At 39.9% G+C, this 17044-nt stretch overlaps 1 protein-coding gene across 1 annotated transcript in view; it reads left to right on the forward strand.

Annotated features, from left to right (window-relative positions):
- PICALM (phosphatidylinositol binding clathrin assembly protein) overlaps nucleotides 1-17044 on the forward strand; it is a 404046-nt gene that overhangs the window by 137767 nt on the left and 249235 nt on the right. The window contains exons 3-4 of the mRNA XM_053705595.1: nucleotides 13797-13890; nucleotides 16505-16616. Coding sequence (XP_053561570.1) covers nucleotides 13797-13890; nucleotides 16505-16616 — 206 coding nt within the window. The remainder of the gene's footprint in view (nucleotides 1-13796; nucleotides 13891-16504; nucleotides 16617-17044) is intronic.

Raw genomic sequence — 17044 nt, forward strand, 5'->3', positions numbered from 1 at the left:
GTGGCTTCCACATAGGCTTTTAAAAATGGGGCCTCTGTTGAACAGATTTGTAAGGCGGCGACTTGGTCTTCGCTTCATACTTTTTCTAAATTCTACAAATTCGATACTTTTGCTTCTTCGGAGGCTATTTTTGGGAGAAAGGTCTTACAGGCAGTGGTGCCTTCCGTTTAAGTTCCTGCCTTGTCCCTCCCTTCATCCGTGTCCTAAAGCTTTGGTATTGGTATCCCACAAGTAATGGATGAACCCGTGGACTGGATACACCTTTACAAGAGAAAACAAAATTTATGCTTACCTGATAAATTTATTTCTCTTGTGGTGTATCCAGTCCACGGCCCGCCCTCTCATTTTAAGGCAGGTGTTTTTTATTTTTAAACTACAGTCACCAATGAACCCTATAGTTTCTCCTTTTTTCTTGCTTGTCTTCGGTCGAATGACTGGGGGTGGCAGTTAGGGGAGGAGCTATATAGACATCTCTGCTGTGGGTGTCCTCTGGCAACTTCCTGTTGGGAAGGAGAATATCCCACAAGTAATGGATGAACCCGTGGACTGGATACACCACAAGAGAAATACATTTATCAGGTAAGCATAAATTTTGTTTTTTGTACGCCGTCTTATTTCAGTGTTGACAGAACTTACTAGTTACATGTACTCTATTGGCTAATTTAAAGGGAATTTCTATACATTGTACAAATTATGTTTGGTCAGAACATTTTACGTACCTTATCTGCTACTGGTCCCTCTCGGTACAAAGTAAATAAAGTATAAACAGAACATGCCAATTACCTGTACTTTATGTGCTGTTTACAAATGATTTATTATACCAATATAGTTTCATGGACCTTCTTAGCTAACCTCACATACTTCACTGTACGTAGTGTGGATCAGTATGTTGGAATGAATTTATTTAATGTACTTTATTTGACAATTACATGTTAATTATTGTAGGCAGTATATATTCTGTACGGACAGAACATACTTTCATGTACCTTTTCACTAATTACGATCTTATTAATCTGTATGTTCAGTTATATGCAGAAAAGTAAAACTAAAGTGTACATCAATACACTAATATATTGATCAGCCCGCATGCTAGCTTCCATACTCCTTATCACATTACGTGTTTTTCAAGTAGATTAGCTATTATAATTCGATATACCAGAGTGGCAGTGGGTATTATAAACATTCTCTCCCTGATTCTAAATTGCACACAGACCACGTTTGCTAAATACCTAGCTTTGCAAGCAGAGGGTCTAGCCTTTGAATCCAGCTATGTATGCTGTTTTCCCACTTTTAAAGCTAGTCTTTTTATGTATGTTTAACATCTATCTCTTTCCTATGCATAAACTGTCTGGTGCAATATTTTCAAGAGCCTGGAACATGGGGAAAATAGAGTTCAAGACCGGATGGGGTCATGACAGAATCATGAATGAAAAATGTAGAGATCAGTATTTAACAACTGTTTTGCTTTGGTTTTTTTCAGCTTACTAGTCAAACGTTTAAGGTAAGCTCCATTGTACAAGCAGCTGTTCTTTTCCTTTTGCCATATGGTATATATTCACATTTCGCCACTGTTTCTTAGACTTCTGTGTCCACATCAGTTTTTGGACAACGACACTGTCTGGGGGTCTCAAGGGATGCAAGGAGTTGGTCACCTCAGAAGCAAAGTTAACTATAAACATATTGGAACGCTGGACTATTCTTCCACCTTTTTTTTTTTTTCTGCTTCTTTTCTTGTAGAAGAAATCCTTCCGCTTCCAGTCAGGCAATGTCACTGCTTTGGCATACACAAATTATCAAGGGGCAATCCGCAGTCCTCTGGCAATGCAGGAAGTATCCCTGTTTCCGTCCTTGTTAGAAAACCAATGCTTTCTGTCAGCTTTCACATTCCAGCAGTGTAGAATGGGGACGCGGTTCTCTCAGCTTTTTAGTCTGTTCTGCCAGGACAATCATCTCTACACCAGTATATCCTCTGTCACCTAGTTGCCAAATGGTTCCTGTCGGATATAGATCTACTGACTTATAATTTGAATCTGACAGTTTATTGTGCCAGATACAGGGATCCAAAGTCAGACGACTTTGTGGGTCCATGGAACTTAAGTTGAGTCTTTCTGTTCCTCCATTTATTCTTCCAAGAATTATTGTCTGAATCCGACAGGAGTCTGCATCAGTGATCCTGCAGGAAATGCTTTGTGGATGGGTGCAAGATGTTCTCTTTTCCTCCATGGCTTTTTTTAAAGTATTAAAGGGACATAAAATCCAACATTTTTCTTTCATGATTGAGAAAGAGCATGCAATTTTAAACAACTTTATAATTTACTTTTGTTATCTATTTTGCTTTATTCTCTTGATATCCTTTGCTGAAAAGCTTATCTATATAGGCTTGGTGGCTGCACATAGATGCCTCGTGTGATTGGCTCACTCATGTGCATTGCTATTTCTTCAGCATAGGATATCTAAATAAGGAAGCAAATGAGCTCATAGAAGTAAATTAGAAAGTTGTTTAAAATTGTATTCTCTATCTGAAACATGAGAGAAACATTTTGGGTTTAGTGTCCCTTTAAGGACTTTTGTCTCAAAGGCCTCCTTTCCCTCCAGATCTCAGTTTCTAAGTTAGAGTTGGTTTTCCTAATTCCTGAAACAGAGGTCCGCAGACTCTGTCATGACTCTCTGTTTCAAGCTAGGAAACCTGTGTTTCAAAAGAACTTTCGCAAGATTGGAAGATTTCTTTGAATAGAGTTCTTCCAGCAGGTTTTCCTGGCTTTTCTTTAGGTTTCTAGCCTTCTTCAAATATGGTCTTGACAAAGGATTGTCTATCTCCTTAAAGCCAAAATATTTTCTGCTTATATATTCTTTTTAATAAAATTTTAGCCAACGTTCCGGATGTTCTGACTTGGTCCAGACATTGGTGAGGATTAGGCCAGTTGTGATGCCATTCTCTCTTTCATAGAATTTGAAATTAGTTCTTCAGTTCTTCCATGCCCTCCTTTTTTTTTTTTTTTTTTTCTGTGTTGTGCGATTATTTTATTAGGTTTATAATGCTGTTTAGCAAATGTTTTTGTTCATTTAACTTTGTTTAATTATATATTCTGTGTTGTGTGATTATTTTTTTTTTTTTTTTTTTGTAAATAATTTTTTTTATTGAGGTTTTTCGAATGGTACAACAAAAATGGAGATATAACGTTTGTCACAGATACAATACATAAATATACATTTACTTTTCAGGCGGGTATATTAACACTCACAGATGAGAGCGCATTTTGTTCATGACAGTATAATGATCAAGAGAATAAGTAACCGGAAAACCCGGGCTAAGTAAATATCCAAATTGACATTCTTTACAACTTTAGATGTCAGAAATATGGGAAATAAAATAAGGAAGAATAAAATCCAAATCCCACATAAAAAGAAAAAAGAGAACTGGACAAACATAGATGAAACCTCATTTAACTTTTTTATACATGAATATGGAGTAACTACTGCATTGGTCACTTTTGGGCCAATTTTATCAGAAATGTTATGTTAAATATAGTAACTCAGGATCAATGTATAAACATATAATGCATGAAAACCTAATAGAATCAAGAGTTACTATTATGATTGTAAACATACCTAGACCTAGGGGCTAGAGTAGTACTCTAGTCCCAAATATGGACTCAACTTTCTAGAAACTACTGTAAGTCAGTTTAGGAATATCTGTTAACACACTTCAACTAGTAGTCATAATGTGCGTTCCCAGGCGGGGGAGGTGACCTGTGAAGGGTTAGAGAAGAGGGAGAGATATGGGCTAGGGCGGAGAGTGGGGCACATATTATAGGGGGAGGGGTGAAAAAGAGGGGGGGGGACAGGATTAGAGAAGTGGAGAGAATGAACCTTGTTTGGCAGTAAATTATTTAAGCGTATTAAGGCAATATATGTGAAGTTAATAGCGTTACTGGGGGTAGCGGCGGGCTTGAGCATGATTTCATGTTTAACTACGAGTTCCCTGGTAGTTAAACCAAGGTTCCCAAATCTGCCAGTATAGGTCTTCTTTTTCCATGTTAAAATAGAAGCTTTGTTCCATTTTGGCGTACATCTGCATTATAGATGTAACCGCTGCAATATCTGGAGGCAGGACCTGTTTCCAGGCCCTTGCAATTGCCAGTTTCGTGGCTGCTAGGACAAAAATGATCAGTTTAGAGACCTGAGTTGGGACGTCTCTTGGGAAGATGTGTAGGAGAGCAATTGTAGGGGTGAGTGGAATGGAGAGCCCGAGGCTGGCACAGAGGCCTGCTATCTGACTCCAGATGGGTGCAAGTTTTGGGCAATCCCACCATATATGAATATCTGAACCTCTCTGCATGCAGTTTCTCCAGCATAGAGGAGACGTTGTGGGAAACATCTGCGACAGTCTCGAGGGGGTGTAGTACCATTTCAGAAATAGTTTCATGTAGGCCTCTAAAGTGTTTGCACAGTGAACCGTCTTTTTAGTCAACGTCATAGCAGTACGTAGGTCCCTATCTGTAAGTGGTCTGGAGAGGTCTCCCTCCCATGCTCTTAGCTGCCAGGGTGTTTCTTTGTTAGTAGACTTCTGTAGGAGGTCGTAGTGAAACGATATGAGTCTAGGAGTTTTGATAGGAAGCTGCCACAGTTTTTCCCAGTTAGTCAGGGGTCTATTTAGGGTTTTGGTAAATCCCCAGGATATCATAAAAGCATAGAGCCTCGAGTACTCAAAGGTGACCCAAGGAGGGGCTTCTGGAACAGTTGCTCCGATATTTTGGGGAGTGAGTAAAGTGCCCGAGGAGTAAAGGTGGGAAACTGATTTCAGGTCCCACTCACTCCATTGTAGGGCATGTGTGTCAGGTAGGGCTGCCAATAGGGCTGGTAGGGAATGAATGGGGGATGGATGTGGGGCGATATCTTGTAGATTTCTAAGGCTATGCCAAATTTTCAGATTATCTCTGACGATGGCATTCTTTAGTCCCAAATTGTCAAGGCAGTGGTAAGGAATCCAGGGTAGGTCTGCCAGCTCTAGGCCTTGAGGAAGGGTTAGTGCCTCAATGCTTTTCCATCCCTGCGGTTCTCCTTTGTTTGCCCATGCCGTAATGTGGGAAAGTCTAGCTGCTTCATAATAGCAACGTACGCTAGGCATTGCAACCCCTCCTTGCTCATATTTTTTTTGGAGTATCTTCGCCGCAATCCGGGGCTTAGATTTGCCCCAGATATAGTGTTGTCCCAAGGATTGGAGCTTATCAATTAAGGCTTTGGGGACGTTGAGTGGGATACAACAGAAGTAGTATAGGATCTTAGGCAAAATCGTCATTTTGAAAGACGCAATGCGGCCCAGCCATGAGAGCTCTTTAAGGCTCCAAGAGGAGGTGAGTTCAGTGACTTCTCTGATGAGATTTGTGTAATTAGCAGTGATTACTAATTTCGGGTCTGGACCAACTTGTACCCCCAAATGCCGAATAGCGGTTTGTGTCCATCGAAATGAGTACGATGTATGTAATACATCCAATTCAAATGCTGGAATGCATATTGGTAAGGCCTCAGTTTTGGAGACATTAACCTTATAATAGCTGTGAGCCCCAAACTTGATAATAAGATCAAAAAGAGCTGGCAGTGAGCCTATAGGGTTCGTTAGGAATAGTGTCACATCGTCCGCATACAATGCTAACTTCACGGCTTCTCTACCAAGCCGGACACCTTGTATAGAGCGTGTTTGTCTAATAGCCTGAGCTAGAGGTTCAATGGCCATAGAGAAAATCAGAGGCGACAAGGGGCACCCTTGTCTTGTGCCGTTAGTGATATGTATGGCCGAAGAAGTGAATCCTAGACCCTTAACTACTGCAGAGGGACAAGAGTATAGGGCTCCTATCGCCGTAATCACTACCTCTGGGATGCCAAATTGGGCAAGTGTGAGCCACAAGTATTCCCATCTGACCCTGTCAAACGCTTTCTCTGCGTCTAGTGACAGGGCCAGCATGGGCAACTTCAGCCGGGACGCCTCCATAAGTATGTTTAGCGTTTTCCGAGAGTTGTCTGGGCCCTCCCTACCAAACGTGAACCCAACCTGGTCCGTGTGAATCACCTTTGGGAGTAGGCTATTAAGGCGGTTAGCCCAAAGTTTTGAATATAGCTTTACATCGCCATTTATTAGTGAGATTGGTCTGTAACTCGTACATAACGAGGGTTCTTTGTCTGGTTTAGGGATGGGCAAGATCACTGCTTGTAAGAATTCTTTATGGAATGAGCCTGCCTCACGGGCTTCGCAAAAAACCTTGAGGAGAATCTTCTGTAATTCTGCTTTGAACATTTTGTAGAAGGCTCCCGGGTAACCATCAGGGCCTGGGGCTTTGTTATTATGAGTCTGCTTAATAGCTAATTTGAGCTCAGCTAAAAGAACGGGGTTTTAAGTGTCTCTCTATCTTCCTCTGGGAGAGTTGGTAAATTTAGGTTCTGCAAAAAATCCAGCATCTCCCGTGTAGAGGATTCTGTGCCAGCCATCGAGGGTTTAAGATGGTACAAGCCAGAATAGTAGGACGCGAACGTCTCCCCAATGTCTTTGGGTGAGAAGACCGAGGTAGAGCCTTTTTGAAGGGACAGAATTCTAGCTGCCGCTGTTCTACCTTTTAACTTGCGAGCAAGTAGGGACGAGGCCTTGTTACTCTGACTGTACATCAGCTTCCTAAATCGAACATAGGAGTCTTTTACTCTCTGTAGTTCTCTGTCTGCCAATTGTGCTCTTATCTCCGCAATTTGGTCTGCAAGACGTGCAGTTGGAGAATCTTTATTCTCCTGTTCTATGGAGCGCAGTTTAGCCATGAGAAGACCTAGGGGCAAACCTGCTTGGCGTTTTAATATTGCCTTTCTTCTAATGCATATTCCCCTTATATATGCCTTCAAAGCGGCCCATACTGTTTGGGAGGACACATCAGGGGTTTCATTTATCCTCAAGAACTCTATAATAGAGGTTTGGAGGGAAGTTCTGAAAGCTTTGTCTTGAAGCATTTGCTTCGGGAATTTCCAGCTAGGCCTAGATTCTGTGGTTAAATCAGTAGAGAGAGTGAACGTGAGGATGTCATGGTCCGACCATGGGCAGACCTTGATATGTGACAGTAAGACTCTGTTCAGAGTCCATGAGTCAGTAAAGAAGTGGTCAAGCCTCGAGTATGTGTTATGGGGTCTGGAAAAGTATGTATAGTCTCTGTCCTTGTGGTGGAGTGCCCTCCATATATCGTACAGATTATGTTGGGAGATGTAGTGTCGAAATTTATTGGCAGTAGTTATAGAGTATTGGTCAATTTGTTTCCCCTTCTGAACTTTCTTATCTAGCAGGGGATCCCATACCATATTGAAGTCGCCCCCTAGGATTGTCGTACCCGTCTTGTGTTTCTCAATTTTAGACAGTATCCCTTTTAGGAAATTAGATTGTAATTGGTTTGGGGCGTATATGTTAACGAGAGTGAATAGGGTACCGTTTAGCTTACAGTTAAGTAGTAGGAACCGTCCTTGGTTATCTTTTTCAGCATGGATGTGTTCAAAATGTAAGGATTTGTGTATGGCAATTGCTACTCCTTTCGTTTTCTCTGTGTTAGAGGCTAGGACTACTATGGGATAGTCAGGGGTTCTATATGGATTCTGAGTTGACGCTAACCAATGAGTCTCCTGAAGAAACACAACTTGCATCCGCAAGGACCTCATGGTATTGGTAAGCATACTTCTTTTCTCTTGGGAGTTTAGTCCTTTGACATTTAGTGTAGCAAAAGAGATGTGGTTAGAGGCTGTCGCCATCTTAAGTCTGGGAAGAGGGGTGGGGAAGGGGAGGCAGTAGGAGGGAAGAAAGGGGGGAAGGAACCAGGTATATAACTCACCCCGCCTGGGTCTGCGCACCTGTCTGTGGCCCTTGATGAGTGTAAAGCTCAGTGTTCGGATCGACGTTACACCTGAAATATAGTGAAAGAATTAAATAAAACCAGGAAAAGTTGAACAACTGAACAGAAAAAACACCAATTCAATACAGACAGTACAATGTATGATTATGGGTGTGAACAGGTCTTATTTGTATAAAGTAGGTGAGGTCTAGGGGTTTTAACCAATATGGTGAACCACTGGATCACCAAAAGGAGAAGTGTGTCTAAATAAAGAACTGACTTCTCCAGTCCCCGTAAGAGGGGATATCACAAATAAATTTGCGTATATGGGGGGGGGGGGGGGGGGGTAGTGCAAGTATTTAACTTGTAAATATGGATTGACTGTCATTGGGGGAATATGAACAAAAGGAACAAACCAATGTCCTTACAACAAACTGAATAACATATACCACTTCTACAAGCATAGTTACACATATTGTTAGTGCTGAAAAATATATTATAGTATCTGTTATGTCTAGAGGCCAATCAAACAATAGCAAGTAAATAACTTATGGAGTTTAAGTGGCTTGGATAGGCTAAAGGAGTGGGGAATTCCCGTGGGTCTCAGCCGAGAGGAGGTAATTATTTAGAAACAGAATGGATATCTTTGGGTAAAGATCCGTTCCTTCACGAGGAGTCCCGGGTCCTCCCACTCCTTTTAGACATTGAACAAGTAACATATGGGAAATATACTTAACAACAACATACACATATTCAATAATTACAGAAGTAGAGACAGTAAAGTAACAGGAGCAATTTGGTGTAAAGACCAGAACTGTTTAATTTTCACTTGGCCGGCTTTTGAAGCCTAGGAGTAAAATCCAGGGCACTGGCTCGGATTCTTGTAACCTGAGGGGTGTTAGTATCACTGGTTTTCTGTAGTGATTGAGTTGTGTTTGTGGTTTCGGAGCGGTCTCTAGGGGCCAGGGCATCCGTTTCTGAGCGGGGTTTAGCTGTAATTAGGCCCCAGTCCTGTAATAGATTGAACCCTTCTTTGGGGGTAAAAATTGTATGAGTTTCACCCTGTTTAGAGACTATGAGCCTTGTAGGGTATCCCCATCTGTATCTGATATTCTCCGTTCTTAAAATTTGAGTGATATTTCTGAAGGATCTTCTTTTTTGTAAGGTGTAACTGGAAATGTCCGGGAATACAGTGATATGCAGGAATTTATCCGGTAGTTGAGGTTTGTTAACCAGTTCTCTCAGTATCTTCTCTTTGTGGGTGAAGAAATGGATCCTAGCTAGGACATCTCTGCGCTTGTCTTGAGAAACAGATCTAGGTCGCGCCACTCTGTGAACTCTGTCCAACAGGAGACCAGGCGGATCTGAAGAAGGTAGTAAGATATTGCAGAACTCCAGAACATAAGATTCTAGCTCCTGAGGGCCAATTTCTTCTGATATTCCACGAAATCTTAAATTATTCCGTCTGGAACGGTCTTCCATGTCTGCTAGTTTCAGTTCCAGATCAGATATCTGTATCGCAAGGTTTTGAGAGTAGGCTTGTAGGTGGGCATGATCCACAGTCAGATCTTCTTGTTTACGTTCCAAAGTTTCAGTACGTTCTCCTAATGCTCCAATTTCTCTACGAAGCTCCGCTGTAGAACCTTTAATTTCTTTAGTTATTGTGTCTTGGAGAAGGTTCATACGTCTGGTTAGGACATCCACAATGTTGGCAGAGAGAGTATCTGGTATAGGAGATTGGGAATCCATGCTACCTTCAGATTCACTGCCTTCCAGTGCAGAGGTGGATTCTCTGTACATTTGGGACTTCCCAGGATGATGATTTTTGAAATGATCTGCAACTGTTTTCCTAGGAGGGTGTGGCGGTTTTGTTTTTCTCTTAGAGGTTTGAGACATGACCTCGGGCCTGTTTCCCCTGTTAGACCACAGTGATTGAACTTTTGCTCCGTGTTAGAGAGTATATTGAATAGGACAGTGGTAAGAAGTACTGTACTAAAGTCCCCCTGACGTCAATCTTGGTTTTAGGTGGTCATTTCCAGCGAATTACTTGTTGCCAAAGTGAAATCTGGAGACATATCCTTGGGAAGGAGCAGCTCCTGGGCAATCTTCTGCTGAAGTTGGCTGGGCGAGATTTTCAGTGTACACCCTCTCCGGGGGAGATTGCCCTCACTGGGTCAGGCCGGAAAAAGGAATGGGGGTATGACCTGCTGTGTTGCGCACAGCAGGAAAGGGGTGGAGAGAGTGTCAATAGATCACAATATTAGGAAGCTTCTGGTCTTTAGCACCTAATGGAGAGTAATACCTTTGGGCCTGTGCAATATTAATATGTTCTATAAGGTGGGGTGTTCCGTTATATTATCACTTTGTATATAGGTAAACCCTTATATTAGTGAGTCTGTAAGGGAAAAATCAAGATTAGTTTAGACAGTGAACATTTCAAACTAGATATGCAGTCTAACACTTTTGTCTGCCCCACAGTGGTGAGTATGGAGGGACACTTAGGTAGGATCCTAGCATTAGTTGATGGTAGGGCTTTTTTAGCCTGAGAAGTCACCTGACAGGGTGCTGAATATTTAATGCTTAAATCTTTATATGCGTAATCCTGTCAGGCCACACTTGTGTATAGCATTTTAAAGCTTGCTAGCATTGGAGGAAAAGATGTAAATGTTAGATGGTGGACAATATATATAGGTGTTATGCCCCACAATGTCTAATACAGCTAAATAGACTCTCTTCCTGCAAGAAAAAACAAAATATGGGTTAAAACACTCCACTCTGAGCCTAGGCTGCAGAGACACATAGGCTGACGCAGCAGCTAGGAAATCTCTTTGTAGTAGTATTTTTATCACAGTTCTTAATAAAGGACAGTCTCTGAGAGTGCAGATTAAGTCTCAGCGCCCCTATAGAGAGGCTACACTTTGGCACTTAAAGATTATGCTTAGAGAGGAACCTTAATACCAAGCAGGTCTATTAATATATACTGTGGTCACAGAAGTGGGTGAGGTAGCTCTTTGGGCATGCAGGACCAGAAAACAAGGCTGTAACTTATTAGGGCACTGCTAGTACTGATCCCTTATCCTGTCCTGCAATGTTGTAATCTGTGAAAGCAAAGTTAATGTAGACCAGCAGTGTTATCCTCCAGGCGCCGGTATCATGCACTAATAAGGTAATGCAGTTCCCAATAACAGAGGAGTTGCTATGTCTGTCAAAGTTTTGTTGTTCACCTTTATTATGAGGCCTGTTCTATTTGCAGGAGTACTTTTTAGGGAACTGTGGGTCTGTAAAATATATTTATTATGTTAACAGTTTCTTTTTAGAGCCGAGCGTTTTTGCTCTGTGACTTCTCACTTAGCAGCTGAAAGGTTATAGTGGGGACGGGAGTCTTTAAATTCCAGTATGGCGTCTTTTCCCGCCAAGTGCTTTCTAATTATTTTATTTGCGGCGTCACCCAAACCCTCTCAGTTCTTAATATCCCCAAGCGTGTATGTCTTGGATAAGGTCCCCTGCCTGATACACTTATCAAAATGTCCCGGTGTGTTAGACTTTTACCTCCCTTCAGTGCCAGTTTCTGTCGGCCGTTTGCGTGGCTTCTCACCCGATAGCAATGGCGGCTGCTTTCTATTTGATGCGAGTCTGTTCACCTCTCCCCGGGTATTTCGGCTGTGGATGGCGCTGAAAGCCGCCGCCTTCAAGATCTCTTTTGTACTGCTTGCGGCTCTGTTCAGTCGCCGGAGCGGAGCCCCGACCCTCCGGCGCCTGAATCAGTGGGCAGTATTCCACCGGGCTGTGTGTCCCTCTGGGTATTTGCCAAGGAAAAATCTTGCCGGGTCCAGTAAAGCAGGCTGTGATCTCTCCGGTATCTTTAGATTCAATTATCAGCCAAAGTCACTCAATTTCAGATTATATTTGGTATATAATCTTTTACTTGCACAGGAGCTCTCCAGAAACACGTCTAGCTTCTATGGCTGCTAGTCACGCCCCCCTCCATGCCCTCCTTTTGAACCTATGCCCACTAAGTTTTTTTTTCTTCCTGTCAAGTGAAAAGAGTGTCTAAATTTTCTGCCTTCTTTCATGATTTTCTTTTTCTATTTTTTTTTATGAGATAAGGCAGTTCTTCATACAAGTATGATTTTCTTTCTTAATATGGACTCTCAACTTGGAAAATTAAATCCCACATGTTATGGATTCCAATAGACTGTCGTCGTCATACGAAAAATACAACATTTATGCTTACCTGATAATTCATTTCTTTCTGGATGATGATAGTCCATATGCCCTGTTTGGGCGACAGTTCTAATTGTACCTCTGTAGACCCTGCTTTTTTATTTTCTTACCTATATGTTCCTTTTCTCTGATTGGATATATATTAAACTAAGGAGAGGTGAGTGGGAACTTGAAGGACAGTTCACCCAAAAATGTTCTCCACTTTTAAATTGTTCCCAATGATCCATTTTACCTGCTGGCATTTATTAAATTGTTTACAAGTAGCTCCTTTACCCCTACTTTGGCATTTGAAGTAGCCAATTTAGCCTGTGGTATCCATACCTAAAGTAAAAGTTTGTATACTGGAGTATAGGCTATTGAATAGCCTTAGTTCATTTAACATTTGTTCCTTTAACATTATCATCTGGATGTTTGTCCTGGCAGAAGAGTTCTTAAAGGGATAATAAACCCAATGTTTTTTCTTTAATGATTCAGATTTTTGGTTCAGGACACTGGGTAGCACTTGCTTGATTGGTGACTACATTTAGCCACCAATCGGCAAGCACTTCCCAGGTGCTGAACCAAAAATGGGCCGACTCTTAAGCTTACATCCCTCCCTTTTCAAATAAGATGGCAAGAGTGACATTTTTTTATAATAGGATTAAATTAGAAGGTTGCTTAAAATTGCATGCTCTATCTGAATCATGAAAGAAAAAAAATTGGGTATCCCTTTAAGTCCATTCTTCGTTTTACTTATTTTTGTATAATTATTTCTATATTTACATTTCTATGTCCTCTTCTTTATTTTTCTTGCACTTAGTTGCAAGAAATATTTTACGTTGGAATAACCTAAAAGTCATTATAATAGACAAACAGAATCTGCTTAAACCTATAACATTCAAACAATGGATCTTGTACTGAACATGTTCAAACTCGGGCAGTTTAGGCTGGATTGGACATGCTGTCACCTATTTAAAATTTCCCCTATTGGTGTGATACGGCATAGAACTAATGCCGAATATGGAAGCCACCAACAGCATTCTTCTCTCTTTCGGAGACAGATTTCTTCTTGTGAAAGTACAACACACAAAGATCTGTGCAAATCCAGATCATCTCGTATTGTACTTTCACAATAAGAAATCAGACTCCAAAAATAACAGAATGCTGCTGGCCATATTTAGCATTCGTTCTAAGGCGAATCACACATATGCACATGTCTAGGTTTCCTACCATGCCCGTGTTTTCAAAATTGGTTCTGTTAAATTGTCACTTTTAAAATTGGAACATACAGAGGATTCTCTTCTGATACAGTTGTAGGCAGCATGCTCACACCTTAAATAAAAATGCTAAGGACAATTTACACACTGAACATTACAAAGTGAGACCAAGGATGGTAACTTGATCCAAGGATATTTTAAAATCCTGTCATTTGTAGCCCATAAGGACTGGAGTTTCCCAAAAGGGAATGGTCTATCGTTAATGTTCTTTTAATAAGTTAAATAATTGTTTTAGATGCATGAATGACAATGTAATCACATTTTTATTCTGCTATTTTAAATCTTTCTCTCTCTACATTTTTGCATTTGTTCAAATTTCTAACGGAGCCTGCTTCTTTCATTAATCTGTTTCTTCCAATTGCAAATGAGGATACATTATAAAGAAGTAATATTGACTCAATTATGCAGTTGACCTTTTGTGCTTACATTTTTAATGCTTATTGAATAATTTCCTTGTTTGTTGTAGGGCTGATGGAGTCATGAGAACGATGAACACAGAAAAGCTTCTAAAAACTATGCCCATCATTCAAAACCAAATGGACGCACTTCTTGATTTCAACGTAAGTTAAAAACCTGTTTTGGAATTTGTCCCTTGTGTTTGTATACATTTCATTGGGCAGTGGGTAGGATCATGGGTTTGCAAATATAAAACAATCAAGGAGGTGTTTACATCCATTTATTACTTGTTTGAGGTCACAGTTTCTAAAATGTTACTTGGCCATCTAATTGTTTACACTATTCTGCACAAATCTATATTTTAAACTTTACCTCTTTAGCTAGCGCTTCTTTTATCTGTCTGGTGTCTAACTTCCATAATGATATGCACTAACAGTAGGGGGTTTCTATTTCCTTGTTCAATACCATTTTTTAAGTGCTACAAACAGGCTAAAGTTTGCATGTTTCTCTGCTAGAGCCAAGGTAAGAACATTACTGTAATTGCTCATTCAAGCCTTATTAAATTTTGTACAGCCTTTATATATTCACACTTTCTGGGAAACAAGATCCTACTGAGCATGTGCACAAGCTCACATGTTAAATGTATACTAGTCTGTGATTGGCTAATATCTATCACATGATACTAGGGGCCGGAAAATAGGATAAAAATAAATTTGTCAGAAGAAAAAATGTATTGCTTATTTAAAATTCAGAGTAAGTGTTATTGCATTGTAATTTTATTATGCACTTGTTAATTATGTCATTATACTGCATTGAATGTTCCTTTAATACTGTCTTTGCGCAACCCTTGTATATTTGCTTTGAGAACGTCCAACCTAGCCCTCCTGCACAAGTTACAATTAGAACACTTGTTTATTCCTCAATATATTTTTTTAAATGGTTTCACAAACATTAATTTGTATTTTTATCTTGGCCGTGGTTATACAACAAATGAAAACAGATTTCTATGCATGAAATAAACCTAAAGCTTGTCCCACAATCCTCATGGCAACACTCTATCTGGGGCTGTCCTCTTACAGTATGACTGCTGCCTGCACTGGAACAGAAGTTCCACAAATCCATACACAAATCCACATGCGTACAGATCATTTTATGTATAATTGTATGTATATTGCCACTATCCAGCTTTCGGATTATTGTCATAACCAATACCTCATAGCTATGGTTCTATCCAGAGCTTCAACATAAGTCCTCATCTGATTCACCACTGAGATATCTCATCAATAATATGAATACTGACATCGGGGTACTGTGTTTTTATAGCAGCCAAGTGATCACTATTAATATTATCATTTATTTGTTTATCCAACCAACTGGCAGCAAATGTCAGAAACACAAATCTTTCAGCTATTAAAAAAACAATAAATAAATATGCTCATTGCAAATGTGCTGCCCCCCATGTGTGTGTCCCAATGGCTGTAATTTCTCTTTTTCCCACCATCACTCCCCAGCTCCACCCACTTCACCAATGGCATGCTTGATCTTGCGCTCTTGTCATGGCTCCTCCAACAGATCACATGTGGGCCCCCGCCGATGTACTTTCTGGAGCCACTGCAGTAAAGTCAAAACTTTCATGATACAGACACAGTGTGTAATTTTAAACAACTTTCCAATTTACTTTTTTTCAATCAAATATGCTTTGTCCTATTGGTATCCTTTTGTTGAAGAGCAAACCTAGTAGCTCAGGAGCTTTCGTTCTCTATGGCAGTAGTGTTTTGCAACATTGTTTGAAGGGGTGTTATACATTGTTTCAGATACTGCTTCTGTATAGTACTAAAGTCACTTGCACACTCATGAGCTCCTATGAGTTTACTTATGTTTGTACCAAGAGAATGAAGGACATTTGATAAAATGAAATGGGAAAGATATTTAAAATTTCATGCTCTCTCTAAAAACTTATTTTGACCTTTGTTTTGATTTGAGTGCGTCTGTGTATAACATCCAATGGCTGATATGCAGAATGCTTACTGCTTTTAATGGTGGACCCTGGCACTGCTCAAAAGCTTAAAAACAGGGATTTTTTTTTTCTTAGTACAGGAATATTTTACAGAAAAAGAAACAGGAAATACATTTTAAAAAGCACTCTTTGATCCATCAAGAAACAACTTATTTCTAAACTATGTAATTGTGTTGTGTCTCCTATACAGCTCATTCAATTAGTGTTGGAAAATATTGAGGGTACTATCTAATCATCTGAATTAAAGTTCAGTTTGTAATGGGTATGATGTTTGCTGATTAGTGACATCCTTGCTAGCTAAATTAAAAGCACACAGGAAGAAAAATATAGCCAGTAAACTGTCTACATAAGTCAGACAAGAGAAAGTATCTTTATGTAGCACATGGCCATATGTTTTTTTGAAAACTAATATATTTTGAAATACTCATTTTAGCTGGAGCAACAAAAAAATAGGCCCTTTAAATGTAGGCTATTTTTCTAGGGTAATTAACAGCTACTTATATTTGTAAGATTTTCTTAGTTATAGCTCTGTTACCAATACATTTTCTTTAAATAAAGTCAAAATTAAACTTTCATATTTACACTTTCCTTTTTTTTAGTCTCTATCTCCTACTGAGCATGTGCAAGAATTCACAGAATATAGGTATATGCATTTGCGATTGGCTGATGGCGGTCACATGATGCACATTAACTTCAACAAAGAAAATATAATTTACTGTCCCATTCATCTCCTTTCTAATGTTGTTTATATTTTACTTTAGGTTAATGCCAACGAGCTAACAAATGGGGTCATTAACGCTGCCTTCATGCTCCTTTTCAAAGATGCCATAAGACTTTTTGCTGCATACAATGAAGGAATTATTAATCTGTTGGGTAAGTATGCGCTCACACAGTTACTGCTTTTTCAGGCCATTATTATTAATGCATATGTCTGTCCATAAACCCGTTAAGAAGTAACAACTTCATTATATAAATCTAATATCATATTTTTTACAAGCAGCCTAGTATTTTCAGCACAAACTGGGAGTTAAATCCCATTATACTTCCTTGTGATTGTCCTTTGGTGTTTTTAAAAGACCTTGTGCTACTGAACAAAATCCTTTGACTGTCAGACTCCCCCAACCTTGGACCATCCACGTCTGCGCCTTACACTTAGCCCCAGGTTTCTTTTTAAATGTTTAGAGGCCTATTAAGGCAATATGCTATTGTTGTAGTCTATGTAAATCCATAATCAATATGCTTTAAGTCATAGAAACGTACATAAAGCCCCAATGCAAATATACTTTACAGTTAACTGTCAT

Source organism: Bombina bombina, chromosome 3 (assembly GCF_027579735.1).
Source record: "Bombina bombina isolate aBomBom1 chromosome 3, aBomBom1.pri, whole genome shotgun sequence".
Classification (NCBI taxonomy): Eukaryota; Metazoa; Chordata; class Amphibia; order Anura; family Bombinatoridae; genus Bombina; species Bombina bombina.